The 27,960-nt window shown below is 37.1% G+C and overlaps 1 protein-coding gene across 1 annotated transcript; it reads left to right on the forward strand.

Moving 5' to 3' along the window:
- The first annotated feature begins 2,004 nt into the window (after positions 1-2,004).
- Positions 2,005-27,956, forward strand: gfra1b (gdnf family receptor alpha 1b). The gene is made up of 10 exons (XM_055022653.1): positions 2,005-2,597; positions 2,842-3,150; positions 5,803-5,886; positions 17,863-18,041; positions 18,294-18,466; positions 20,000-20,109; positions 22,090-22,224; positions 23,426-23,619; positions 26,064-26,111; positions 26,717-27,956. Exons 1-10 carry the CDS (start codon positions 2,561-2,563, stop codon positions 26,855-26,857), a joined length of 1,410 nt encoding a protein of 469 aa, XP_054878628.1. The 5' UTR covers positions 2,005-2,560; the 3' UTR covers positions 26,858-27,956.
- The last annotated feature ends 4 nt before the right edge of the window (positions 27,957-27,960 follow it).

A 27,960-nucleotide genomic window follows, 5' to 3' on the forward strand; every position in this document is an offset into this window, starting at 1 on the left:
TGTTATCAGGATAAAAAGAAGAGATTACGTTACAAAGGAGCAGAAGAGGCATTGTACAAACTGACAATAACAGTGGAATGGATATCAAGCCTTGAGGAACTCCACTTGTTGAACAGGCTTTAAGAGAGAAACTTCTACTCAGAAATAAGAGTCCAAAGGAGAAATGTTCAGCCTAAAAACGCTGTCATCCAAATTCTGCACAAAACAATCTGCAGCATCATCAGCCATTGAAAAGAATAAAAAAAATTCAGCTGATTTTTCCTCAACATTTTCTAAATTACTTGAAGACTAAAAACAGTTCTACAGGCAACATGGAGTCCAGCTTTACAAGTCCTTACAGTACACATAACAGTAACCTTTTCCACCGACGTTTCACATGCAAATACTTTTCAAAAGTTTATTTTTGGCAACACCTTTTGGCCAACATCACTTTGAACGTTGGTCCTTTAAAATCTGTGCCATTTGTGAGCATGAATAGAATGAGTGAGGAAGATGTGTGTCGGAGGTTGGAGATTATGAGTTCCTCCACAATTTTCCACCTCGATTTGCACCCAGCCCGTAAATAAGAATCTTGATTTCCTAATGCAGAAGAACAAACTTTAATAGAAAAAGTTCTTCCTGCGGTTATCATAATGTATTTTCAATTTTAGATACAGACAGAGTATGTTTTGTTTTTCCCCCACCTCTGCCCAATTTCCACTTTGAGTCATCCAGATTGAAATGTTTTGAAATTACTCACAAGAAATAATACTGTGACAATCAGCTATCATGTCTCCAATTAAATTGACTAAGTATTTAACAGTATTTACAGGTTATATTGCTTAGCTTAGTGAGGAGCTTCAGAATTCAATGAATTAAAGGATATTTTAAATTGAGGTGACTGGCTTTCTTAATAAAGAATTAATTTCTTAATGAATTGGAAGAAAATAAGGGTTTACCATTTGAGAAAATATCTTCATTTTTGCATTTAAAACTGTCTGGTTGAGGGAAAAGAGGCCAGGACTAAAGTGCTTGCTAATGGAAATTTAAAAATGAGACTGGAAATCTGCTCAGGACTGTAATAAAAAAAGTAAGCCGCCTGTATTATCTAGTTATATATATGAATGAAGACATGTCTTTGAAGAAATGCCTAACCCAGTTATTCTTACTTGTTCTTCAATTTGGTGGACTAATATGAAGGCAATTACTTTACTATAACTGTTAAGCATATTAAATGAAGCATATTGTGAGTTTGCTGAACTGATAACAGATGGCTGACTTTGATAAAACACAAGATGACAAGCACACAATTTCCTTCCAGACTCGAAGACTTTGATTTCGAGAAAATTTACTGAATTTACCTTAATCTGCATAAGACCCAATATCAATAGGCAAACACTCAGTACTTTGTACTCTCAGCCCTTGTTAGCTGATTTTTTCAGGAGTTTTGCAACTGGAGGAGTGGAACAGTAATATGGATGGATTTGTGTGAACTGTTCTGACTCCAGCTCTGACTGTTGAACGGATTTTTGGTCACAGTTCTCACAAACCTGACTATAAATGTTATTTGTGTGCTTTTTTCCATCCAATCAACCTTTCATTAATATACTTGGATACATCACTATAAGCATGCAGCATTTTTAGTGGTTCACACACCTCCAGAGGGTATTTTTACTGACTTTGTTGTATTGCAGTGTCATAAAAACTGAATTTTGTGTTTTTGTTGAAGCTACAAGCCTTAATCAAACTGAACAGAAATAAAGGTTTTAAAAATATCACTCTGTGCACTGATTCCATTTGAGATTCACTTTTTGAACTGAATTATTAAAACAATCCGCCATTTCTCATTTACAAAAGAGGTGAAGCTTCTTATATTAAGCAGATCGAGTCCTGATGTTCTTTTAAATCCGGGTCTGGACGCTGAAGGATTTATTACGATCAGTCGGTGGAAAGACACATGACGTCACAGATCTCATGGGTTGCACATCTCGATCCCGTCAGTTTCCCCTCAGAGTGGAGGACGGTCCGGATCAGAGACTGTCACTACTTTGTCTTTCCACCTGCTCTCCATGGGAAGATTTTTGAATTATTATTATTTACTTTTTAAGATGTTGGGATATAATTTAAGCGCATTTGATGGACAATTCAAACTTTCTCCAAACCTTCATTAAACTCCGCTTATTGCTTCTCGTTGCACCGACTCTTTTCGCTGTTGTGCTTTTTAGAAACTTTGTTCTCTTCATGCGCCACTCAGTCGGCGCGCCTGGGCAGCTCGGAGTCAGAGCAGGCGGCACAGCGGCGGAGCGCAGTGGGAACAGCCAGTCAGCGCTGATTCATGACTTAGGCTACTTGTTCTGAGGGCTTTGCAGGAAACCAAACGAAACCTCCGGCGGATTCACGAGGCGGTGGTTTTATCCCAGAGTCTGGATTGTCCCTGTCGGATCTAACACGATGCATCGTCACTTCGACACACCTGAGCTGCAACCAGACGGAAAGTGGATCAGTCTGACAAGTTCTTCTCACAGTTTATTTTAATTCCAGCAACAGTTGATTAGATCCCGAAAAACATCCGAAAAGCGCAATGATTTTAACTTTTGTCTTTATTTTATCCATTTGGGGTAAGTAGCCTTTTCTTCCTTTTATTTAGACTCAACATTTCCATTAAATCCATCACATTGATTTAACTTCATTTTCTCGATGTAAATCCTTTTTTTTTTTCTTGTTCTGACTGATCAAGTTTGTAGCGCTCACTGTATTTTTTTTATGCCATCATGTTTTCCTTTTCACGCGCTGGCGCGCGTAAAAAGAGCCTAATGGTTTCCGATTATTCCCAAACCTCACTTGAGTTTCCCCGACTCTCAGATTCGGTGTTCACCTTGAAAGGTGACGGCGGCGCAGCCTCCCGTGCAGCCCGTCTGGACTGTGTGAAGGCCAGCGAGCACTGTCTGAGGGAGTACTCCTGCAGCACCAAGTACCGGATGATGAGGCAGTGCGTGGCGGGGAGGGAGAGCAACTTCAGCGCGGTCACCGGTCCCGAGGCGCAGGGCGAGTGCCGCAGCGCCATAGATGCCATGAAGCAGAGCTCCCTGTACAACTGCAGGTGCAGGAGAGGCATGAAGAAGGAGAAGAACTGCCTTAGGATTTTTTGGAGCATATTTCAGAGTTTACAAGGTGAGCTTTAAACTCCAGGGAAGCATCGTGCAAACAAAAATATGATTCAGGTGACTAAATCTAAATAACAAATGAAACAAATGTTTGCTGTTTTTTTGTTCATTGTAGAATAAGGAAGTTCAGGTTTGACTGTCTAAGTGAATTAGATTTTGAATAGGACATCCTACCAGAATGGAGTGGAGGTGGCAGAAATGCTTTGACTGAGATGCTTGGTCACAGATTTGGGCTAACAATGGTAAATACATCAGGGTAATGAGAGGGAAATTTATTCAAGATTAAATTCTGCAATATTACTCTTGGACACCAACTGGCTTTTCAAAGCAAGAAGAATTGAGCAACATTCAGCTCTGGAAAAAAAAAATTAAGAGACCATTTAAAATGATCAGTGTCTCTCGTTTTACTTTTTTTATGAATATGTTTGAGTAAAATGAACACTTTTGTTTTAGTCTATGAACTACTGACAACATGTCTGAATTTCCAAGCAAAGGTTTATTAGCAAAAAATGAGAAATGGTCAAAATAACCAAAAAGATGCAGTGCTTTCAGAGCTCAAATAATGCAAAGAAAACGAGTTCATTAGTATAGAAACAACAATATACTAATGTTTTAACTCAAGAAGAGTTCAGGAATCAATATTTGGTGGAATAACCAGGAGGTTTACAATGGGGTTCAGTGCAGTTGTTTCTTCTTTTTTTTTCCAGAGCTGTATGTTGGAAATGAAATAAACTGACACCTTTCAGTCTGGCAGGTTGTAGAATACTTAAAGCCTTGGGCACCAACGACTCCACCAGTGTCTGACACCAAGCTTGACAAAAAGGACATATTCATGTGTGATGGTTGCGATTTCATCAGCTGCCTGAATCATACTGACACTGGAAATGACCCACACAATGCTCCGCGATAGTGGAAATGTAATGACTTGAGACTGTGTCATATGAAGTCACGCTTGCCTTGATAAGGTAAAGAACCCAGCAGCCTCAGGATGTTGGGTTAACTTTGTGAGCCATCTTACAGTTTCACAGTTGTTTGTTTTATTATCATTACCCTAAATGTATCGCTCCAGAAACAACTGCAACATCTAATGTTACTGTCTGACTTTAGTCTGTCTTTTGTGTGCTGTACTACTCAAGCTGTTTCCTTCTTGTTGTTGTTTTATTTCTTTTTATAACAATAAAAGACATACTTAACCCTACTCTATATGAGGAACATACACTTTGCAAGTAAAGGTTGAGGTATGTCAGGTGTTAGAACATAAGAAAATAAGGTCATTTTTTCTCTTTTCCTGTAATTTTATGGCATTATTTTACAAAGAAACTCAAACTGTCCCTCATTTAGCTCGTTTCAATTTGATATTTTGTATTTTAAATGAAGCAGAGCTTCTAAAATTGCAGCAACACACATCTGTATTTTCAGCTTTTGAATTGAGAGTCAACTTTTTTATATTTTTCTCATGTCAGATGCACATTTCTTTGAAGTAGCATAACTAATGTAAGTAATATGTAATAATGCATGAGGTTCACAAGGTTATACTGTTGTTTAGAGGTCAGACCCAATACCTACACAAGATGAATTTTGATGTGTGAACTGTGTTGATGTGCATTTATAACCCTCAATCTAAAGTTGAGGACTAAGAAAAGCTGTGCAACAAAGTCAATGATTGTTGCATTCTGTAAATGCAAAAAATAAAACATACATTTAAAAGATACCTGAATAAGAGTCAGTTTCTATTAATACTTTATTATATTATTTCATTTTTAAGTAATATGCAGTACAATCTCATCTTAAACTCTGTTAGTAACATTCAGAGAGTTAAATTCTGGTCTCATCTGACTAAACATCACTGGTATTCCATTTATTCTGTAAATAATTTGCAGAAAACTATTATGCATAGAAGCTTTTGGAGCTGTGTGCATTTCACCTCCAAAGCTCTATATGTGGTCCTTGTCTCTTGGAAAAATCTTTTGATTGTAGTGCTTTTGAATCCTTTGGCAGATTTCCAGCAATAAGTTTCTGGCCGAGGCTTTTTTATGGTGAAATGAAAATATGTCTGTCCCCAATGCCGCCATCGCTGTATTTTGCAACAATACAATCGTGCAGCTCTGTAGAGAATTTTTGTCTTTTAACCATCATGAGTTGCTTCTTACGCAATAATAAAGCTAATAGGAGGAAGCACAACTATGTTCTATATTGCAGGTAATTTCATATACTTTTGTAGCCTCTTCTATTCATATTCCTAATTTTTATGCCCTCTATTACGCATAACTACATTTCTGGAATCATTTGTTTTGTTTTATGTAGATTATTTAGGTTTTTACCAAAGCCTGGTGTGAATTTTATGTAAACAAGAAAAAAAAACATTGAAATATTCAATAGTTGTCAGTCCCTCCATATGTTAAGCAAAATTCTGCTTCACTGATATGTGGACGATAAAATAAACAGAATTGTGCTTCATTTTGGTTGCTTACGAAATGATATGTTACTTGCGAAAACCGTAGGGAATGCACTTTCGTTTCCAAAGATACTGACGTCCCCACAGGATGAAAGTAATGACAAGGCCCTATTATGCCATTAAGACAAACACACTCTGTCTCTCTGTCTTACACACACATGCAATTTCAAGCACACAGTGTTGACAATCTGTTTTGTTCTGCAGGTAACGATTTACTGGAATACTCTCCATATGAACCAGTCAATAGCCGGCTCTCAGACATCTTCCGCTTGGCTCCCATCATAGCTGGTAAGAGTTTTGTTTTCTTAACCTCCTAAAGGTCTCAGTTTGTGCAGTGTTAAGTCACTGTTTATATCCCTGGTATTTCTCAGTTGCACTCCGTATAAGACACCACATCACTGCAACACGTCCGTCACCGTTTCTGACAACCGTTCTTTTTCTGCCGCTGTCTAGTTTTCAGGCTGTAGCTTTCAATGCCCATTATCAATCACTAAAGCTTTTATCTGCCACTGTGACCCATGGTACACAAAGCAGAATAATTCAGTATATTTGAGTTCCTGCGTTCAAAGCGATGATGAGAGGCCTGCGTGTTTTTCTGCTGTCATGGCGCTAATGCTGAACATCACATTTATCTGCTAGTTGTGAAATAATCATCCTTTTAGAGCCGAGTCTGATGTGTCTGAGTTCCAGGAACTCGTTAGAGCTGAATCCCTGGATTTAAAAAAAAAAAGGCTTGTTTGCTTTTGTGAAAATATAAATGTCATACATGTCCACAGTCATCAACAGTGGACCTGTGAGCACACACTTAGGCAAGCCCATATTTAGCTTTGCAGAGGAGCAATTAGCCATCTGTCTGCATTCAATTGCAATGATAGAGGAAGAGCTTTGTGACATGTGCAGAACCCTTTGGCGCTCCGCAGCGTTGGGCTTTCTGGCTGGAGGAATGCATCTGCTGAACTGGCCAGACACTATTTCAGTGGGAAAAAAATTGGCTTTTTTATTTTTTCTTGTTTTTTGTTTCTTGTGCTCTGCCTCCTGCTGTTTCTGGCTCTCGCTGTGGCAGAACCAACTTGCCATATTAGAGTCACTCTGCTCAGCATACTATGACTGAGTGTCTTAATGTATTTCAAACACAGAGTGGAGAAAAGATTATTAAGATCCACATTACTCTCCTGGGAAAATACTGAAATGATGAGGAGGTTTGGTGCCTGCCAAAAGAAATATTCCTTTGAACATTATATATTTTTCATGTTACATCCACAAACATTAATGTATTTTTAATAGGTTTTAATGTCATAGAAAAACAACTTAAAACATAGTTGTGAAATGGAAGGAAATATGCAATCATAGATTATGTATACTAGCTTTTCAAATTCTGAAACATTTCTGCTCATTCTTTGCCATTTTATAGTTGGTCTGGACTTTGACTAAGCCATTCTAAGAAATGAATATTATTTAATCTAATCCATCCTAAGATCTGTGGTACGTTTAGAACTTCTGTGCTTTCCTGTTCCTGCTAAAGAAAACTGCTTCCACCATGACACTATCATCACCATGTCTTAGCATTAAGAGGGGTGGTCCAGGCATATATAAGTTTTTATTTTCCAAAACATATTCTACTTTTTCTACAATGGCAGGCCAAGCAAGTAGAACATTAAGCAGAGAAAGAGAAAGCCAAGATGGCAAATAATGATCCAAAACGTGTGAAAGGGGATCTCTGTCAGGTCATATGATAAAAAAGTCAAATTATTTTCACCTACATGGGTAAATGGCCATGCCTTGGCTCTAACAATCAAAGCAATGCAATATTTTTCTCCTGCTTTACAATAAAATATATTGATGTTTTTGTTTTAAAACACAAAACAGAAAAAACTTCAAGGGTATGTAAATGCTGAAATCAGAATGATAAAAAATATTGTTAAAACTGTTCAAGGTTTACAGAAAATGTGACCAAGAGACATCAATAATCTATATTAATGTAGTACTTTCACTGCACAGCTTCCACTGCACCATTATATGCCTGAAGTAGCTTAGATGAGGCATCTGGCTGCATAAAACTGAAATTATTCCACTGAAGAAATGAGAAATGCTGAAATCTTGATCAAGAGATCATTTGGAAACCTGATACATGCCTAATGTGCTATTCCATCAAAGTCAGTGACTGGGAATATGGAAGTCTGACAGGGTAACTTATCAGCATTATGTGTTATCACAAAAAAAATCATGTATTACCTATATTATATGAGCGTCATAAGCTATGATGTTATGTAGCTGAAGATGAGTAGCAATTTTAACTTCTGGCTGTGTAAACAGCCACAGTGGCCTTAGAAAGAAAAAAACATAATTCACCTAATGGGTTGGATATCACAACTCCATTAACTGTAAGTGACCTCATTCCTGCCTTTTATGCACATATGACTCAAGATAGAACTGAGTTATTGACTGGATGGTTGTTGTTAAACATCCTTCAGTAAAACAAAGGCTCTAGGTGCTTCGACTATTACTTCCTGCTCTGTTTCTCCAAAATTACTTGAAAAGAAAGTACTGTATCACACACTTAAATCAACAATTAGGTATGCACAATTAAGCATTGCATGATATTATTCATGTTGTTTTCAAAAAAATAATGAGAAGTGAAATCCCCATTAAAAGGCAAAATCTGTATATGTAATTAAGGTAAGGTAATTATCTTTTTTTTTTCAATCATGATTTTCACAAACTACATTTTTTTTTATCCCAAACACTGCTGTATTGCACAAAGCTACAACACATATATTAGCATTAGCATGTAGCTTGCTATATCCAAACGGTAGTTTTAGAAATATTCTACTTAAATAAAATTAACTTTTAGTCAACAAGTCATATCTGGATATTTTGAGAAAATAAATATTTCTAAACACCTCAGTGTGTCTTTTTTGTGAGGGAAAAATGCAGTAGCTTTGTTTCAGCCTGCTGAGAGGTAGGCACAGCAACAGGTAGGGGAGGGGCTGTTCTGCTGTAATCTGACAATACAACTTTAAACACATGATTGTTTTCTGAGTTTAACCTCATTAAGGAATGGTCTAACAGAAAATAGTTGCAGTTTCAAAACAATTATGTATAAGACACTGGTCAGCCAGGAAGTGACCAATTTAATATATTTCAATTGTAGTATTAACTTACGACTACATAAAAGTATTACTGTAGTTATGCATAAAATGTATTCAAAATAAAAGCAATCTTCTAGAAGTGTAAAATTGTTTTTTTTTCTACTTTGGGTCTCCTGTAGTCATCACATTAATAATTCAGACCAGCAGGCTTGAAATCCAAACCACTAACTACAAGCATGGTTTCCAGGAACAGATGAAATTAAATGCTTATCTTTTAAAAATCAATAAACACAATCAATCTGTAAAGCTGCCTTTCAGTCACGTAATACTGAAAGACAGCTTTCAGAATTACGGGTTTCCGTAAACTGACAGACTGTTGTGGTTGAAGGTTTACAAAAGATGTCGAGTGCATAACTCTGCATGACTGTTTCAGATCATCAAACTAAATTTAAAACCAGGCTCTTAAATTTATGAGACTACTGTGATTGACCACATTTTGTTGTTTATCATCATTGTCCAGATCCAAACCTGTTTACGGACATACAAGTAGATAATGAAATCACCTAAACTGAACCTGTTTGACAATATGAAGTAGGTCAAACAAATTTATTAAGAAAAGCAATTCATCATACCCCAATCTAAAGAAAATCAAGAATGGTTGAGAGAAAATGATAGTGGCGTGTACCAAACAGGAAAGATTTTAAAAAGGGGGGTTGGACCCCAGTGAACAACAATGAGATTCGTTAAAGAAAGAAACATGGAACATAGAAATAGTAAACCTTCTTCTACACTAAAAATGTTCCCTATCTTATCCAGGAAGTTACAAAAGAAGCGATAAAAAACACACTTCTGACCTCAGTGAAGCTCAGTGTTCTTGATTCAACTCTAAAAAAAAAAAAATGGTGCACAACAGTTTGGAAACCAGCATCACCCACAACATCAATCCAACATGGCTGTGGAAGTGTGGAGGTCTGCTTTGTTTTTTGCTCAGCCTCACTTGATCAGAAGGAGACCAGCTGCCTCATCGTTGAATGATACAAAAAACCTGAATGAAAGTTTTGGAATGGCCTAGTCAAAACCCGGGTTTAAATCCAACTCAGATGCTGTGGCATGACTCCCAAGATAATAATCATTCTCAAAAGCCCTCCAGTGTGAATGGATACAAATAATCTTATTATGGTATTTTTTAACATATAGTTTGTTGTTTTTTCCCTTAATAAATAAAATCATTATTAGAAAACAGGGTTTTGATTCTTTTACTGGTTTCCTAATACTAAAATGTGCTTACTTAAGTGGTTCTAAACTTGTTATATCACATTTTTATAGATATAAGAGTAAATTATGTATTTTACTCATTTGATACCATTTTGTTATAGATGGTTTACCTTTTTAAATCCAATTTCAATAGAGAGAAAAATGCAGTTTTCCCCTTGAGGAAACTACAGAGGTTGACCCAATCATGAACAACGGTGCTTACTTCATATTTCATCTGTAGTCTGAGTTACTGAGCAATAAATGAAGCTCAACTTGATTATCTTTTCAGCAAGCATCTCTAAAATAATCTGGATTTTCTAGTTCCCTGAGGAAAGAGATTTATCCTCCAAAGCATGAGATTTTTATACTGGTCCAGTGTGCATGTGAACTGTGCATAAGTAGATCATTAGTTTAGTTTTTTACGGATAATTTCTCTGATTCGAACCTCTTTTCTCACTTCAATATTAGGACAAGTTAAATGAGCCTCAGAGGTAGAAAACAACTGGTTTGTATGTTCTGACGTTTTAACACTGGAGATGAAATTTCAAACATTGCAGTACATGGTGCTGCTTGTATGAAGCCAATCTTTTTATCTGCCAAATACTTCAGAGGATTGAGCTTAAATTGTGCTTTGTAATCCAAAAACATATTAGAATGCAGAATTTGTTTTTCCAAGAGCTCACCATGAGCTAACACACAAAATGTAGTTAATTTGAGCAAAACTGACTACTTAAAATAAGTCACGCCAAGAACATTATTAAGCAAATACAATTTTTAACATTAACTTCAGCTCGCACACACACTCGCACATGCACATTTGCATACTGGCTCACTAACTTTCACTCTGACATAAATAAATGGTGCTGGAAGACGAAGACTCGATTAAATGGCTTGAAAAACAGAAATTCCTCACCAAGATGAATGTACCTGATGGCCGAGCCATGACAGGCTGAGTACCGAAAGCCAAGTGGGTATGCATTCATTGGAAATGCAGTCATTGGCTAACCATGGCTTAGAAATACAAAACTAAAGTACCATTCACTGTAAGAAATGCACAATAATTTTTTTGGGCAACCATAAACATATTTATGCTAATCAGGTTCTCATATTTGTTACATCTTCTTTGCCAAATTGCCCAATCAGAATGAAGTATCGCCACAAATGAACACTGGACCGTTATAACACAAGTCGGCTTTGATCTACTCCAGCTTCATGTTTAGTGCTCCTGTCCCTTGGGAAAGTAAATCCCTGCCTAAGTGTCAAGTCATTTGCAGCATCCAACAGTCTTTCCTTCAGAACTTCCTGGTTTTTATCTCCATTTTCCCATCAAATCTGACCAGCTTTACTGGTGCTGCTGACGAAAAACGTCCCCAAAGCAGTTCACATGTATCCAAAAATGTTACATTTTGATTTTAACTGATCACTTTCTTCCAAATGGAAATTACTTAAAGCACACATTTAGCATTTTCTAGCCATATCACACAACACAATTTAACACAATAACTCATTTAAAAATGTATGGATTAATAGCTTAGAGTCATGTATCCTGCACAAGGACACTTCAAAGGAAGGGTGGGGGTGGAATCAAATTTACAGCCTTGTGTTTGTCTGACAGCTGCTCTTCCCACTGAGCTACATGTTTGCCATGCCCTTTCCATGGCTTGTGGCCAAATGTAAACAGGATATCTTGTGGTTTTGGATTTCCTTCCACACGTTCTGCACAATGGTTTGTTAAGATTTTCTGCCATTTCGCCAGACAGAACTGGTGGAACTGAGTCAGACTTGTAGCCCGCATGTTTAGCCCTGTCCCCATGTTCCTATTAGACACATTAAGACTTTGTGAGGACCACTCCAAACACGTAAACCTTGTTCTGCTGTTACTTCAATTTTTGTGTTCTTTTCTCATGACGTCATCTATTTTGAGGAGAAAACAAGCGAACATCTGAATTCCTAAATGACCTATTTTATAAATGCGTCAGAAAGTTGCATATCTCAGTGAAAAAGTTTGGCTTGCTCACCCATATACTGCAGTGATGATGCACCATATGTCCATTCAAGCTCACAGTACACCACATCATCACGATTAGTGAGCCAAACCTGAAGCAGAAGCTGTTGTCCCACAATGCGGAGTTCCACCAAGGTAACAAAATATCTGCTTGGCTTTAAAAGCAAGTAATTTATTATCTATAGGTGATTAAATGTTCTACAAAAGGGGAACATTTGGGAAACTTTCGCAGACTTCCACTATTGCTGACAATATTGCTGCGTCTGCTGGGTGCTTCATCCTCGCAAGTAATTTCAGCAAAAATACTATATCATTCCAGAATAAATGACTGACACAAAGATTAAGGAGCAGCGACTGCAGCAGGAGCTAAGAGGGATTTCACTAATTTCTTGGGTGTATGTAATAAATGGGTCTTGAGACTGATCATAAATATTAAGACTCTGGTGGGGATTTATACATGCTAGCTGGAGATTTGACAGAAAGAAGGGCAGCATGAGGGAAAGGCTCTGAGTGCTGGGTCTGTTTTTCTTGAATTGTGAAGGAACAAAAGAGAGCTTTATGGATGCAAAGGTTTAAAAGATTAACTTCCCTCCTCATTCACAGAGTAACATATTGGATAATGATATAGTCTGATTTGAAAGGATTGATTATTTTAATGAGGTATCTTAATTTTTTCATGAGTGCAATGACTGCAGTAGCTGAACAGGGAAAGTTGCATTGAACTTGCAGCATTGAAAAATGTGATCATAAATTCATTCACAAGAGGAAATACTTTTCATTCAATTAGATTATTAAGAATGACATTTTTTCTTTTAAAAAGTAACATAACATAATGATATTTATATTTATATACATAATTTAGTTCTCTCATTTATTATAATGCCTGTAATGCATGATTTGTTAAACTTTGCTGCGTGCAGACGAGATTTCTTCAAATAATCATGATAGAGGTATGTTGGTAGGGAGCTGGGCATTAGCTTGAAATCTTAGTATCCTTTAATCCAATCCTATAAGATTTTATGGTTCTTGTTACTGTGGGATTATTAGTTATAGAAAGAGCTTTAAGGATTATCTTGCAGGTCACTCACACTCTTGAGCTTCTCGAACAATGTCAGGCCTAAATCTTATAAAAAGACAAGAGGGTAAGTCCATAGTTGCATTTTCCTAATGCTCTTATTACACAGTGAAAGATAAGGAAGAGCTTGAGAATGTTCTTGTCGGACTTTCCACAGCTAAACCCTCAGAGAGGGAATATCTTCATTGTGTCCACTCTGGTAGCATCATGTTCTTTTTAAAAGTGGTCTGTGTTTTTCAGGACTTTTTTCAGTTGATGTTTTAAAAGACGTGGTTTTCATCGACTAATAGAATAAGCACAGCTGCAAAGCATAATGCTCCCACCTCCGTGCTACTCTGTGGGAATGTTATTCTTGGGTCACACTCACCATTTCTCTTCCTCTAAACATGGTTGAGGTGATGCTGAAGAGTTCAATGTTCCACGTTGATCTGATCAGGCCACTGCACTTTCTCTAAAGCTTTCTTTGACTTATTTAGAGCTTCACTGCCAAACTTTCACTGTCTGTACCTTCAAGATTTCAGGAAATCACATCACAATGCAACAACAACGGTGTTCTTGGTGAACAAGATCTCAGCTAACTCCAGATTATCAATAATCTCCTTAGGTTTCTCTTAGGTTGACCAATCTCTCGACTTTCTCATCCTCACAATCTTCCACGGAGTTCCAAATAATTTTCATATCTGTTTCCTTCTTCCCACTAATGTTCCTCCTGATGGTCCAGGTTTAACAGTTTTATTATTTGGTCTGTAGCATCTTCTGACAGCACTCTTATCTTGTTGCTGGACAGGTTGGATTGGAAGAAATGAATCTTGTAGGCAGGTATGCTCCATATAAATAATGCATTAAGTCAGGGGTATGTAATCTGTGTTGTGAAATTGATTTAAACTTTTAATTAATGTTTTTTTAGAGACTTTCTTCATATTAAAATGAAACTACCATCTAAATGAGAAACTGTTCATTGTGTTGTAAGTGAGAACACAGCAGGAGGATGAAATAATGATGTCCCCCACTGTAAAAGACAAATACCAGATCCAACTTCTCACTTTGTTAGAAAGCTTTTTAAAAACTGTAGATTGGATAACTGTAATTTTCACGTTGCCCTCGGAGCATTACTGAAATTAATTCCCGCTCCAGGAAATCGTAATTAACAACATGTTGGAACCATATTCAACCCCGACTGACTGACATCATTGGAAAGATCTCTTGTGTCAGCCTATTGAGAGTTGCCTGTAGGGTCAGATTCCTGTTATGTCTGCTGTGGTGGCCTTGCTCAAGGGCAGCAACCTAAGAAGAGTGGCATAGATTTGTTTTTCAAAGATTTTTTCTTTTTTTTTTAATCTATCATCATAACATGCTACAGAGGCACCCACAAATGACTTCTCATTCTTCATGTATTATTGAAACTCTGGGGTTTCACAAATATTAAGACTCTAATAAGCTGGATAACTTTATCAGATACTTTCTGATAAAGTCAGACTCTTGTGCACAGCTATCCATGCAAATCAGAACAACTAGCAACTTTAAAAAAAACCTTTTTATAAAACTAAAGTTGAAAAATAAAGTCAGAAAACAGTGAGCGAGTCAAGCACCTCAGAAGTATCCATCTCTTATTTTCATTTCTCTTCAGATTTTATGACTCTATAACTACATATGATTAAAAAAAAATTTTACAAATAACTGTGGTGTGCATTTGTTTTTTCAGTGCTCTTATATATCTAATGTTTATCTAGTTCGAGTTCTTCAGAAGTGAACTAATTAAAGTCAGAGTTGTTCTTGTCAAATAGAATTAAAATAGAGCTCTTTTTGCTTTTAAACACTAAAGTTGATTTCTGCCTATTCAAAGTTTAGTATTCACAACTTCATTCCAGAAAATTCTATTATTTGAGGAGGGTTTTTTTTTTAGTAAAGTTTGTCTGATAATTTCAATTTAATTTAATTTAATTTAATTTCATATAATTTCTGATAATTGACAGAAAATTCAGCTTGGCAAGATAAAAATCCTAGAATGTCGTGCTATTGGATGGTACTTGCAACAGCCAATCCTGGAGCGCCTTTCATTTCCCTTGGTGCTGATTGGCTGTACCCCCAAAAGCAAAGATAAGCAAAGCTGTGGCTGTGACTTTGTGTATTAGTGTTAAGACAGTTTATACTGTGTGTATTAATGCATATTAAAGTAAAACATCCGGGAGGACAAAACTCTGAACATCCAGCCAGATCAAAGCAAAGCTGAATGACTGAATACTGAATAATTTTTCTGCATGAATGGATGAAAAATGTGGAAAAGTTCAAAAAGCATGAAATCTTTTGCAAGGCACATCATGACATTAAGATGACCTTTTTAAATGCAAAAACACCCCAAAAGAAAATGCTTTGCCTCCATACAAACCTTTACTGTCACCTATATCTTCTGATTTCGCTCTCCTCTCTCTGTTAGCAGTTTGTATACATGTACAGACAAATGTCTTTTCATGATACCTTTTTTTTTTAAATGTCTTTAATTCAACAGCAGTGTGCATTTTGCCTCGGGGGTCACCTTAATTGGAGTAAAGCTGTCACACCTTTGCTCTGAGAGACACAAACAAGAACTCCAGGATCACAGCCCAGATCTCTGAGAACTCGTCATATTTAAGTAATGGATTCTGTAATATATGATTAACCTCAAGGTTCAAGAATGTATTCAGATTTAATCATATCTCATTCTGTGGTGCATTGAAGAGTTCAGTGCGCTTCAATTCCACCTCAAAAAGCAAAATTACAGAGCTCATTCTTCCATGTCGAGGCCGAGGATAGAGTTTGTTCTACTGTGCAGGAGTCAGTGGAGCAGAAAGGGTTTTAACTACGATAAATGAGAAATAAAAGGAAGTGAGAGGCATTCTGTTGACCACACAATGCTCTTTTTAGGAGATGAAAGTAAAGGCATACCAAAATGGAAGCAAATTTGAGTGAGCTTATTTTCATATGAGTTTGTAATATAGAAATGGATAAGAAGAACAAATCACACCATAAAAATGTATAAATGGCTTATTTTGAAGTTTGTGGATATTCTTAGCACTAACTTTCGACGCTTAAGGAACGCTATAAAGACCAGGGGCCTCATGCATAAAAGAGTGCACAGTTTTTACACTAAAATGTTGCGTACGGCGCACAAAAAAAAAAAAAATCGGATGTAAATTAGTATAAATTCCCGGAAATCTGCCACCACTTGAAGCAATAATCATGGCAAAGTCCTTGAAAGAAGCAGTGTAAGTATTTGTGATAATGATAATTGTATATTTTATTCAAAAAGTGCTTTGAGGACCTCACAAAAATAAAAATACATTTTAAAGAAAAACAAAATTCAAATTAAAAATATAAAAAAATAAAGAGATCCTGCAAACTGCCTGTTTGAACAGTAAAACGTTCAGTCGGGATTTAAAGACAGAGAATCACTGAGTGGGGAATGTGGACGTTTATTCTGAATAGTAAAATGCTTTATCAGGCGCATTCACAAAGCGGGCGGCTCGACTGAAGGATGACTGCAGCTGGACCGGTACCGGTACCGCACGGCTCCTTCAGTTTTGCTCAGAGCTCCAGGGTGATCAGTCTGAGCTCATAAACCATCATCAACATCTCCTCAGAGCCAAAGCGCGCCACAATTACGCGGCTCACCTTTGCGCGTCTACGTATGTACGTGTGATTGCACATGCACCTTGATCAGCTTAAAAATAATCAAAGCTATTGATTATTTTTAATCAGCAGATTTCAGTTAATCTGCTGATCCAACCCTGATTTCCCTTTAGTGAGAATGAAATGGCCCCACAGATGCATTTCATGCGCTTCGGACCGATGCGTTACAACTGTATGAGACAAAAACTGAGAAAAAGTACTATTTACATACTTTTATTTTCATTTTCTCTATTTCTTATTGTCTGAGGATAAATGCGGTTCAGTTTCATCGTTTGAGTTTAAACAATAAAATATTAAAATCATGAAAAACATCGGGTTTAATTCGTCTTGGCCTAAATAAATGTAGTCAGATTTCAGTGTATTAAGGTGAGTTTTAACGCTTTGTAGTTTGATATTGTCCACAGAAAAAGTTTTGCGTGGCTGCCGCACATTTTTTGTGCGCACGCACGCTTCATTCGTGAGCCCCGAGAAGCTTAATGGAAGCCTGATTTTTTACATTCCCAAAGTAATTTTGTTGTGTTTGCAATCATTGTCCTGTTGGAACATTCAGATTTCAGCCATTCAGCTGTGAGTTGAGGAAAACAGATATTGTCCTCCTTCATTAATCCATCCATCCACCTTGATCTTGCCTCCACCTTCCTTCACCACTGGTTCTGTTTCTGTTGTTCTTAAACGACCTTATCATTTTTCTTTTGTCTGAATGTCAACATCCACACAATAAAAATTTTGCGTAATAGATTTAAAAACCAAACAAGAGCCAAAAGAAAGGAAGTTGGATTTTTAGAAACTTTTTGAAATTAGCAACAAATGTTGTCATTCCAACCTGAAAAGTAACAATAAATTTACATAATATCCATTCTCCTGATGAATTATGCAAACTTGTGATTAGAATTGAAGTTCTAGTTATGTGGAGTTAGCGATATCCTTAATGAGGCAGAAAAAAATAGGGAGTCAAACTGACCTAACATATTTTTTTGGACTGTAAAAGCCACACATAATAGACTCAAGGCCGGGATGCAAACATAAGACCTTGCTGCAAGGAAACACTACTTGTAACTGTACCACTGGGCAGTCTATCATTTTCCTTTCACTTCAAAATTGTCCACTGCTCTGATGTAGCATGCTTCAAGAAAGCCTAGAATCTTCAGTTCAAAACATTTTTTTTTCTGTCCCAGCTGAGCCTGCATCCACAAAGGAGAACAATTGTCTGAGTGCTGCCAAAGCCTGCAACCTGAACGACACCTGTAAGAAATACCGCTCTGCTTATATCAACCCCTGCACTAGCAGGGTCTCTACTTCTGAGGTCTGCAACAAGCGCAAGTGCCACAAGGCTCTACGACAGTTCTTTGACAAGGTAATTAAGCATGCAGGTTTAAGAGCTTTTACTGTCTTCCATTTTGATGTCTGACGGTCAGCCTAACATTTCTCAAAATGATCAAAAACTTGCTTCTATCACAATTCTAAATGGGATTTCACTTTCAACGCAGTGCCTTTGTAAATATCTCAGCTGGGAAAATCTTGTAGCTCTGTATGCTGCAGTACATTACTAAAAACTGCGGTTTCATGTTGAGACTTTTATATTTTTTGTGTTTGTTCCAAAATCAAGGTTCCACCTAAGCACAGCTATGGGATGCTGTTTTGCTCCTGTCCAGCGGGAGATCAGATGGCTTGTGCAGAACGCAGAAGACAAACCATCGTACCAATTTGCTCCTATGAGGATAAAGACAAGCCCAATTGTCTTTCTCTGCAAAACACATGCAAGACAAACTACATCTGCAGGTAAAACAGAAATCTTTAACAGGGTGTCCAGCCTGTGTTAACTTAATCCTCTTCTGCACCTTGCTGGTTCTGGGTTGGATTTCCTTTTGCCTTCAAACCTGCCTTAATTCTCCATGGCATAGACTTAAGTGTTTACCAGAAGTTGATGTAGATTTGTCAGCTGCACATACACAATGTGAATCTCCTGTTCCACCACAGTTCACTGGTCCTCTGTTGGAATGAGATATGGTCACTGTGAACTCATTGTTCTGTTCAAGCATGGAGAAGATGTTTAAACTGAGATCACAAAGTGACGGGCATAATTTAGGTTGGTTTGCGGCTTTTAAATGATGCTCAACTCTTACTAAAGGAGGCCAATGAGTTTAAAACTCATTGAGCCAGGTTTTTTTGCAATTTGTATTTGTGGGCAGACCAACACACATAGCACCAACAACCTCGTTGTATTCAGTCACTTAACTTCTTCACCATGTGAAGCTTGGTTTGAATTTGACCAAGTTGTCTTCATTAGATGTCTAAATGCTTTGAATTGCTGACATGTGGTTGAACAAGTGTAGCTAATAAAGTGGCTAGTGAATGTATATATACACTTGTAATTGTCGACATCCCCTTCTATTGCCAATTACAAGATTTTCTGTGTTGCTACTCAGAAGTCTGCAACATGATGGAGTATATATATTCCTGAAGAATAAAGCAAACTAGTGTTTGTTTTTTCAGCATCGTTCCCTGCTCTTTCTCTCTGTCATCTTAAATCTTCCGCATGACGTATCCTAATCTTCGACCTTAAAGAGAGTTTTCAGCACAAATATTTTATTCAACACACGGAGGTCAAACTGAGAGTATCATCTCAGCCGTATATACTGTAGCTAAGCACAAAACTGTTTGTTCTCCTGGCAGTTTTAGGCATTCTGTTTGCTCCCTCCATCAGATTCAAGTCAGGGATGAACCACTTCAAAATGACTAGTTCCAGTAAGAAAAATAAAACATGATGGTAAAATTGAAAGATTACGGCTAAATCTGTCAGACATATGAAAATTTTACTGAAAGTTCAAACACCGTAAGAAAAGTTTACTTTATTTGCATTATTTAGAACACATTTTTCTACTTATTGCAAAACTGAATAATTTTTCATCTTCATGACATTTTTTATTGTTAGGGTTATGTGCATGTTTGTGTCTCCTACTTAACCGTCACTTTGCTCTAGATAAGTTGTGAATTTCCCCACTTAGGGGTATGAATAATTTTCAGCTTCACTGTGCAGCAAATCAAATGTTCAATAAAAACTTGTCCAGTTCTGTAGATACAAACATTTAATGAAATTATGTCCACTTTGATCTGATTGATCACTCAGTCTTTGCATTGTATCTTGTTCAAACATGAGCAAACTGATTCTGGTCATGAGCGATTCACCCTAAACTCGAAAGAGCTGTTCTACTAGAACTTTCTTTGAGAGTGATTTCAGAATTAGGACACAAAAAACATTGTTTTAAGAAGCTTTCATTGACAACATGTGTCATGTATCTCTATTGCTGATAGATCGAGGCTGGCAGATTTTCTCAGCAACTGTCAGCCCAAAGCTGGTTCCGTATCTGGCTGTCTTCTAGAGAACTACGCCAACTGCCTGCTCTCCTATTCAGGTCTTATTGGTAAGTTCTTCATAGTCCATGAATGTACTGGACATATTTTTCATCAAGGACCTGTGATCTTACTGAACTGTGCTTTCAATTATTGCCACACCTGTTAAAAATGTGGAACATTGTCTTCTTGTGGAAGCACAACCTCACATTAAACATTTTAGAAGAGCCTAGTATATATTTTTGTACAATGTTTCAGTGTGGCATAAAATAGTATGTACAAAAATACTCTTGTCATCATCAAACAAGAAATCACTGTGTTCCAGGTGTAGCGTTAAAATACATCCACAAGTTAGCCTCCAATTACCTCAAATGTCTTTGTTAACCTATCAGAAGCTTCCAAACCCAATACATCATCATCATCTGGACTTTCCTCCAATGTTTGAAGACATTAAATAAATCTCTGACATGTTCTTTCCCTCAGTATCGAGGCATTGTGTAAATAGAAATCATTTTGGTTATTCTAACTGACCTAGAACAAAAGAAGTTTGGTATGTTTTATCTTTAGATGGTGAGAAAAAACGTGTACAGTAAGTGTTTATTCACTGTATGTAAACTTGTAGTTTAACTCTACAACACAATTATTCACAGTCCTGTTAATACTTATATTAACCCCTTGCTCATAATGTTGAAGCATGCAGAGAGGGGATTTTTATTAAAGTGTGGTATTTGGAAAAAGTCTAAACTCCTGTGCATTTTTGGAAGTTTCTCAGATTCTCCATTAAAACTTTAGAATGGGATCAGAGTGGTTTTACATGCATTTGGCTTTTGATCAATTTTATTCTCACCTGACTAAAACACACAATTTCCAGCTACAGTACCAATAGTTTGTCCGACTCCACATGTTTCTCAGTGATGGTAGGGATGAAAAGTTGTCTTCTAACTGGCATGTAAATGTATCCAGATTGCTGTTATGCAGACATATTAAACCCATTAGTGCCCCTTTGAGATTTGTTTATCTTCTTTAGCTATTTTTCTCTGTGAAAATGAAACTTCATACTTTATTCTTGGGTCTTCACCCTACCTCGTGTTACAACTTTACTTGTTTTAAGCTTGTTTCTTTCTTAGGTTGAGCTATTTTAACCATTTGTAAATCAACACACATATGTCATCTTGCCATGTTCTCTGTTTTTACTCATTGTGAAGAGTAAGGACCCCCAAAGTTAATTTTTATACTCTCTTATCTAATACGTCACTAAAAAGATTGAGACTATTCTTAACAACCACATTATTTGTTTTTTCAACTTCCTCACACAATTGATGCATTCTTCTTCCATTCATATGCAGACTACATACATAAAACAGATCATTTGCAGGTGCTCATTGAAAAGCCAAGCAATTTAGCCTATGTGTATTCTGCAGAGCAAAGGTTAATCTGGCTGATCAGCGAGGCTGGCAAACACCTTATATTACAGCAACGCTGCAGTGCGAACATTTCACTGCAGCTCATTGTGCAGAAACAGATCTTGTTCCAGTCTTCCTTTCATCAGGGGGGTTTCAATACCCAGAAAGGAAAATGACGTCCCACAGAGTTTTTGAAATGAGATTTGAACACAGTGCAATGGAGGCCAATTGCAGTCTCAACAGGCATAAATTTCAATCTACACCACAGATATCATGCTTCACACAGTTTATTCCCTCTAATGCTTCCACCCGACAGGTTCCTGACGCTACACCGCAGAATCTGCTTGTAATTGCAGAAATCGAACCTACTCGGCCTCAAACTCAGTTCAAAAATGCAGACAATTAGTCTTTGCTGGATATTACAGCTTACTAAGGAATTTTGTCTTTTTATCACTCACTGCAATTTCCCTGGATGTTGTAAATGGAGTAAAACACAGAGTGAGCCCACTCTCACTGGCTGACTTGAACAATTTAATTTCGAGTAAAAGGCCGAAAAAAAAGTTCCTGCTACACCACAAGTGCCCTATTAAATGATTTCACCCGAAGTAGTAATGACTAACAGGGGTCCTATTCTGTTTTATGCTACAGGTACAGTGATGACTCCCAATTATGTGCGGTCTTCTGGCATTAGTCTGTCACCGTGGTGTGACTGCAGCAGCAGCGGGAACAGCAAGCCAGACTGTGATAAATTCGCTGAGTTTTTCACCAATAATCGATGTCTCCGTAAGTTCCAGGACTTTGTTTTTCATAACATGTACAATGCTTTGCTACAGTATTTATACTCCCCAAACTTTTACAGATTGAGCCAAGTTAGCATTTTTCTATACATTTCGAGGGATTTTATGTGATAGAGCAACACTAAGTAAGTAGTGAATAATTGGAATGTGATAATGTTCTACAAAAAAATTTGAAAAGTGTGGGATTGATTGGTTCCATTACTTTACTAAAAGTGACAGCTAGAATGTTCCTGCCAACCAGAATCTAAAGAATTTGTGGAAGTCCTTGAAAACTCACATCCAGTCTCACCGAGTTTGGGAGAATTCAATGTTGGAGGGAAGGGGAAAAATTTTAGTGTCCAGATGAGCAGAGCTGGTAGAGACATAAGTCAAAACACTGTTTCTTGTCATGTTTCGGTTTTATGATAGACCCAAACACAGGCAGATCATAAAGTGAAAGCTCCTTTATATTAAAAACACAAAAAGCGACAGAACAGGATCAGCAACCAGTAGAAAAGCAATGGACCAGAAAGGAAAGAGAAAAATCAAGAAGGTAACAGTAGAAACTGAGAGGCTTAAATAGGGGTGAGTTTGATTACAGGTGATTGGAAACAAGGTGCAGCTGTGACAGAAGGAAAACATGGAAACTGACTAAAGAGGAATAATTACACAGAAGGGGCTGAACAGAGAGTAAAACAGATTTAGAACTGAAGGGAAAACGCCTGACAAATCTAAAAGATAAATTCAAAAATGCAAGAAACATGCCAAGAACTTTCTAATGAAACCAAACATAGCAAGACCTGTTCAGCAATCACAGATGATCCAAACACAAATGAAAACAAATTACCTGTTTTTGTTACCAGCTACATATTTTTTATAAGAAAACTTTGAAAACTTCCACTTTACAATTATACACTAGTTTGTCTTTTACGTAGAAGTATACTGAAAGCTTTTGTAACCGTAAAAATTGTGTGAGTACATGCCCTTATTTATCTCTACATACGTTTAGGTAGTCTGTTTTTATTACTTAGACTTTTTAACTATGATACAATTGCATTAATCCATCATATCAAACACAGAGCAGCTGAATGAAAGTCATGCTATTTGTTGTAAATTTGTCCCACATCTGCCATGTTTTCTGTTTCCCTGACATGCTCCATTTATTCTGTCCAGAAAGTCAATAGGATCAATACTTTCTTCTTGTTTAGGTAATGCCATAAAGGCATTTGGTAATGGTACTGATGTTGGAGTATGGCAACCACAAACCCCCCTTCAACCCACTGCAGAGCCAAGCATCACTCGCAGGGGCAAAGCTTGGACAAACAGTGTTGTGGACGTCCTGACAGACGTGAACCAACTGGGCGCCAATAGTGACTCATATCACATTTGTGGACCCTTGCAGGTGAGGTTTGAAAAGACAATCTTAAATTTTGCTCTACAGAAACATTTAAACCTATTTTTGCTGAAATGTTTAATGAAAATAGGACATTGGGAATGTCTTATCAGGTCTTGGTACTTAGCATTCTATTTGCAAAACTTTAGAAACTTCCCCGAACTTGGAAACGGAAATGCCTCATCCCAACTTCAGTCCTTAGGAGGTTACTAAGAAATCCATTCAGAGCTTCAGTCTGACTGTCAGATGTCTGAATCTGTCACTGTGATAGATCAGGGAAGGTTTTATAACGGCATGCACTGAATCCCGCCTCCTGGGCAGAAAGTGGATATGTCAATGTGGAGTCACATTTTTTGAAGCTGTCACGTCAAAGCTAATTGGATGCCTCAGTAACCTCAGAAATGGCCTGGAGCTGCAGTCTGTTTGTGACAATGTTAGTGTGCAGGCGGGAGTTAAAGCCAAAGGGATCTTCCTCATATCCCCCCCCCCCCTCAATACTGGAAGGTCAGTTATTGGAAAGGACACTAGTCTCGAATTTTTTAACTTGTTCTCACTCGTCAGTTCTCTCACATGATCAAATTAAAAGTGTCTCAATTCCCCAAACCCAAATTTTCAGTTGCTATTTAGCACATTTTTAAATTCTAAAAATTCTGAACTGAGTGTAACAGACACAAAGCACCTTTAAAATCTACTTAAATGACTTCATGTTCTTAAGTCGCGAAACAAACAATGCTATGACAAGTGAGTAGCATTTTCTATTTATTTTGCTTGTATCTTGTTTGCAAAGAACTAAAAAACGATAATTGTCATGTTTTATTTTGTGCTAGAAATTTCTTGGTTTGGGTCTTTATTCAGCTTTGTTTGGCATTCAGTTTGTAGGTCATTGTGCAGGTCAAAGTGAAGAAAAAACCTTTCTGTCTGTACAGTGCTGTCATTACCTGCACAGTGCAGCTTTAATACCAAAATGAAGAGGATCTCCAAATATTATGAACACCTCGTTAAATCTGAGTTTCAAGAGATCATGAGAAAAGATTAGACAACGCTGATGTTACAAAAGCTAGAAGATTGTTTTTTCTTCCCAGTACTGGCTGTGTCGTTCATGTGACAGTAATCTCCTGGAACAGGATTCCAAGACAGAAACCTTTGCTTCGTAACATTCAGGCATACAGATGTGTTACAGTCAACAGTTCAACAGTTTTGATTTAAAACCTTCTCTTGGTTGCAAGAAACATGAAGATTTTGCTTTTCAGTGTAACAGTGGGACCAAACATACATCCAAATAAATGTAAACCAGGATAAAATGAAAATTTGGGGGTGGCCTAATCAGAGATTAGAGCTAATTCTGACAGAACATCTGTTGGAGTCACCAGAAGAAAAGACAAGAGTAAGATAGATTTGGAGAACTTTTGTAAGATGGAATGGATGATTATTCCCAATTATTAAGGCGTAATATAGAAGATTGAATACTGAAATTAAGTCCAAAGATGGAGCAAAGTGTTAGTTTAAGGCTATGAATCCTTATGCAACCAGGTGATTGCACCGTTATTCCTTCCAACAGATTTGCATATTTTTCAGTTGAGTTGTACAAGTTTTAATGTCATTTATTCTACGCTTCCAGAACCTGGCATTTTAGCAGAAGCATGTATTTTAAAACCCACTGCATCATGTTCAGACTTTTGTTTGCGTTTCACAAAGATCCAGTTCCCTGAATTCAAAATGCTATGTATATTCACCATTTTTATTTGTACTTAATTTTGCTTCACAGTCTCTGAATCCGCTGCAACTCCTTTGGACAGATTTTGGCCCGATCAACACACTGACAATATCTGCTATTCTCTCCTGATAAATACTTTGGGGCTTTTTTCTTATAAATGAGATCATATCACAGAGTCTCCTCTAACCGAAACAATCTATCATATTGGCTTTTAATAGCGATAATATGATTTATCACCCGTAAAGCATCCTTTAGGGGGAAAGACCTCCAATACAGCAATTAATCATTCTTCTCCATAACCCTGGTTTGGAGGATTTTTCTGCTTAAAAATCACCACATGGAGTGTTTATTCTGTTTCCAAACCACCGCAGATTCCTCTTATCATTTTCTGCACCCAAACACTGTATCTATGAGGTTGTATTTTATTTTGTTTATCTATTTGTATGTGCAAATACAGTTGGTATTTTTTTATATATATATGAATGCAAAGGCTTTGAGGAAACTGAAAAAAGTTTTAATGTAATAAACGGATGTAACCTTGAGCTGGCACGAACAGGCAGAGGGAAAATTACACCAAAAGTTTACACCAACGGAGTTTTGTGGGGATAAAACAGTCTGTGGTTTGTATCGTATCGTTTTTCATTGCCCTCGGTCGGCCTGTGGAGAACTTAATAAAAAACAGAAATCAAATTTAATGTATTTCTACCTCCTCACTCCTGTTTTATTTTCTCCCTTCAAGGTTCAAAATCTGGTCTCAAATCAAACAGCAAAAGCAGCTTTTTGTCCGGTAAGACTCCTTTTATTAAGGGCTTGAAGGTTCTGTGGTTCCCATCTGACCAAACAATCCTGGGTCTATATTTATTAGTTTCAGCTAAAATATTGAGTGTTACGTTTCATTCTCTATTTGTGTCTATGCAGTCTTTTAATTATCATTTGAGCTGCTTTTCCTTCCCCATTAGATCATTATTGTAAAAAAATAAACTGCTCTTAACTCTCCAGGTTAAATAAAAGGTTAAAAAATAACATTTTACATTTTGCTTTTAACTTCTCAACATCTTCGATTACTGCATTTCTTGGTTGACAAAAATATTCTCTAACATCTGTGGGTTTTAAAGGAAAGCTTGATTTTTACTGGGTTCTGTTTCGGTGACTTCATCTGGGTCTGCTGGATTTAATGATGTGTATCAAAGTAAAGGGATTTGATCACCAATTCATGCCAAGATTTTTGAAAACATGAAGTCCCAAGAAAATAGATTGAGCTTTATGATTGTGATGCAGAAAAAATTAAAGTTGTGTAAATACTGCAAAATATTGCAAGTAAATAATAAAACTTTCCACACGACAAAAAACTGACATACCACACTGATTTTTTAATTTTTTTTTTTCCTTCAGAACCACCAACTGGATGAATCTGGCACTTTGAATGCCATCGCTGGAAGTTCACCATCTGAACTGAACTCCTTGCATCGCTCAACTTTAGTCCTCTCACTGGCCTCAACAGCATTACAGCTCAAAGGTTTCCTGTTTCTGTAGGAGCCAAGAACTGGAGGTCAATTTTTCTGGTCTTAAGACGCAATCAATGTCATTTTAATTCAGACACTCACCGAACTGGAACCTCCAGGTTTTTCTGAAATCATAGCCGGTCGTGGGTCAGATTTGTGGACGACTGATGCTGAGATGTCAGCTCATTTGCCTTAGAAAAGCCCTGCGGAAGTCATTTGCAAAGACTCTGCATATTTGAGTGCAGGTGAAAACTGCTTCGAGCATGAAATCATGCATTCTCTACTTGATTTGTTGTAGCTGTGGGCAAGTGAAAAGCTAAACACGTGAGAAGCAAATGGGAAAACCATGGACATACAACACATTTCATAGATTCATTTGCTTATGATTATTGATGAGGTCGTTCAAACGTCCACTTTATCTGAAAATCTAACAACGACAAAGACAAATCTGCCGAAAAAGTCCTCAACGTTTTCTTCTACATGTTTGGCGTTAGGTATAGAGCAGCTCTGTAGATCTGGTCGTCAAGGTGGTCCGTGGCTTTTATCATGTACACACCTCACTTTGTGCATAGAAATATACAGGTGCAAACTCTGTTCCAGTATGCTGCTGTTAGCTTGTAAAGAATATTGTCTGTAACATTTTGAGAGTGTAAATTAGTACAGGTGACTGAGGTCCCTCAGCGTTATCCAGCCTAATTGTGATTTATGAAATGTGATGAGATGTGCTTCTTTTCTCATGTGGTTACAGATTTGACTTTGTTTGTGAATATATTTTGATGGAAAAGTGCATCAGTTCTCTTAGGTATCAAAGTATTTGTAAACACAATTCATCAAATTTACAAAAACATTTTAAAAAAAATGGCAAGGAACACACACTTTTATTTTTTCACATTATTATTTCTTTGTAAAGAGCAAAAGGAACAAGGGTTTGATGAATAAACAATGTGTAAATACCCACAAGCAGAGTTAATGTCAAAAGACAAAAGCCAGCAGACATTAATTGCCTGCAATTAGAGCTGGTCTGAAGGGACGGAAAGATAAAAACACATAGTTAGTTTGTACTAAATGGCTCGAATTAACGCAGACTTTTAAAGAATGTACAACATAATAAAGGCTCATTTCTAAACATCTTTA

This window comes from Poeciliopsis prolifica, unplaced genomic scaffold (genome assembly GCF_027474105.1).
Source record: "Poeciliopsis prolifica strain line A6 unplaced genomic scaffold, Auburn_PproV2 SCAFFOLD088, whole genome shotgun sequence".
Lineage (NCBI taxonomy): Eukaryota > Metazoa > Chordata > Actinopteri > Cyprinodontiformes > Poeciliidae > Poeciliopsis > Poeciliopsis prolifica.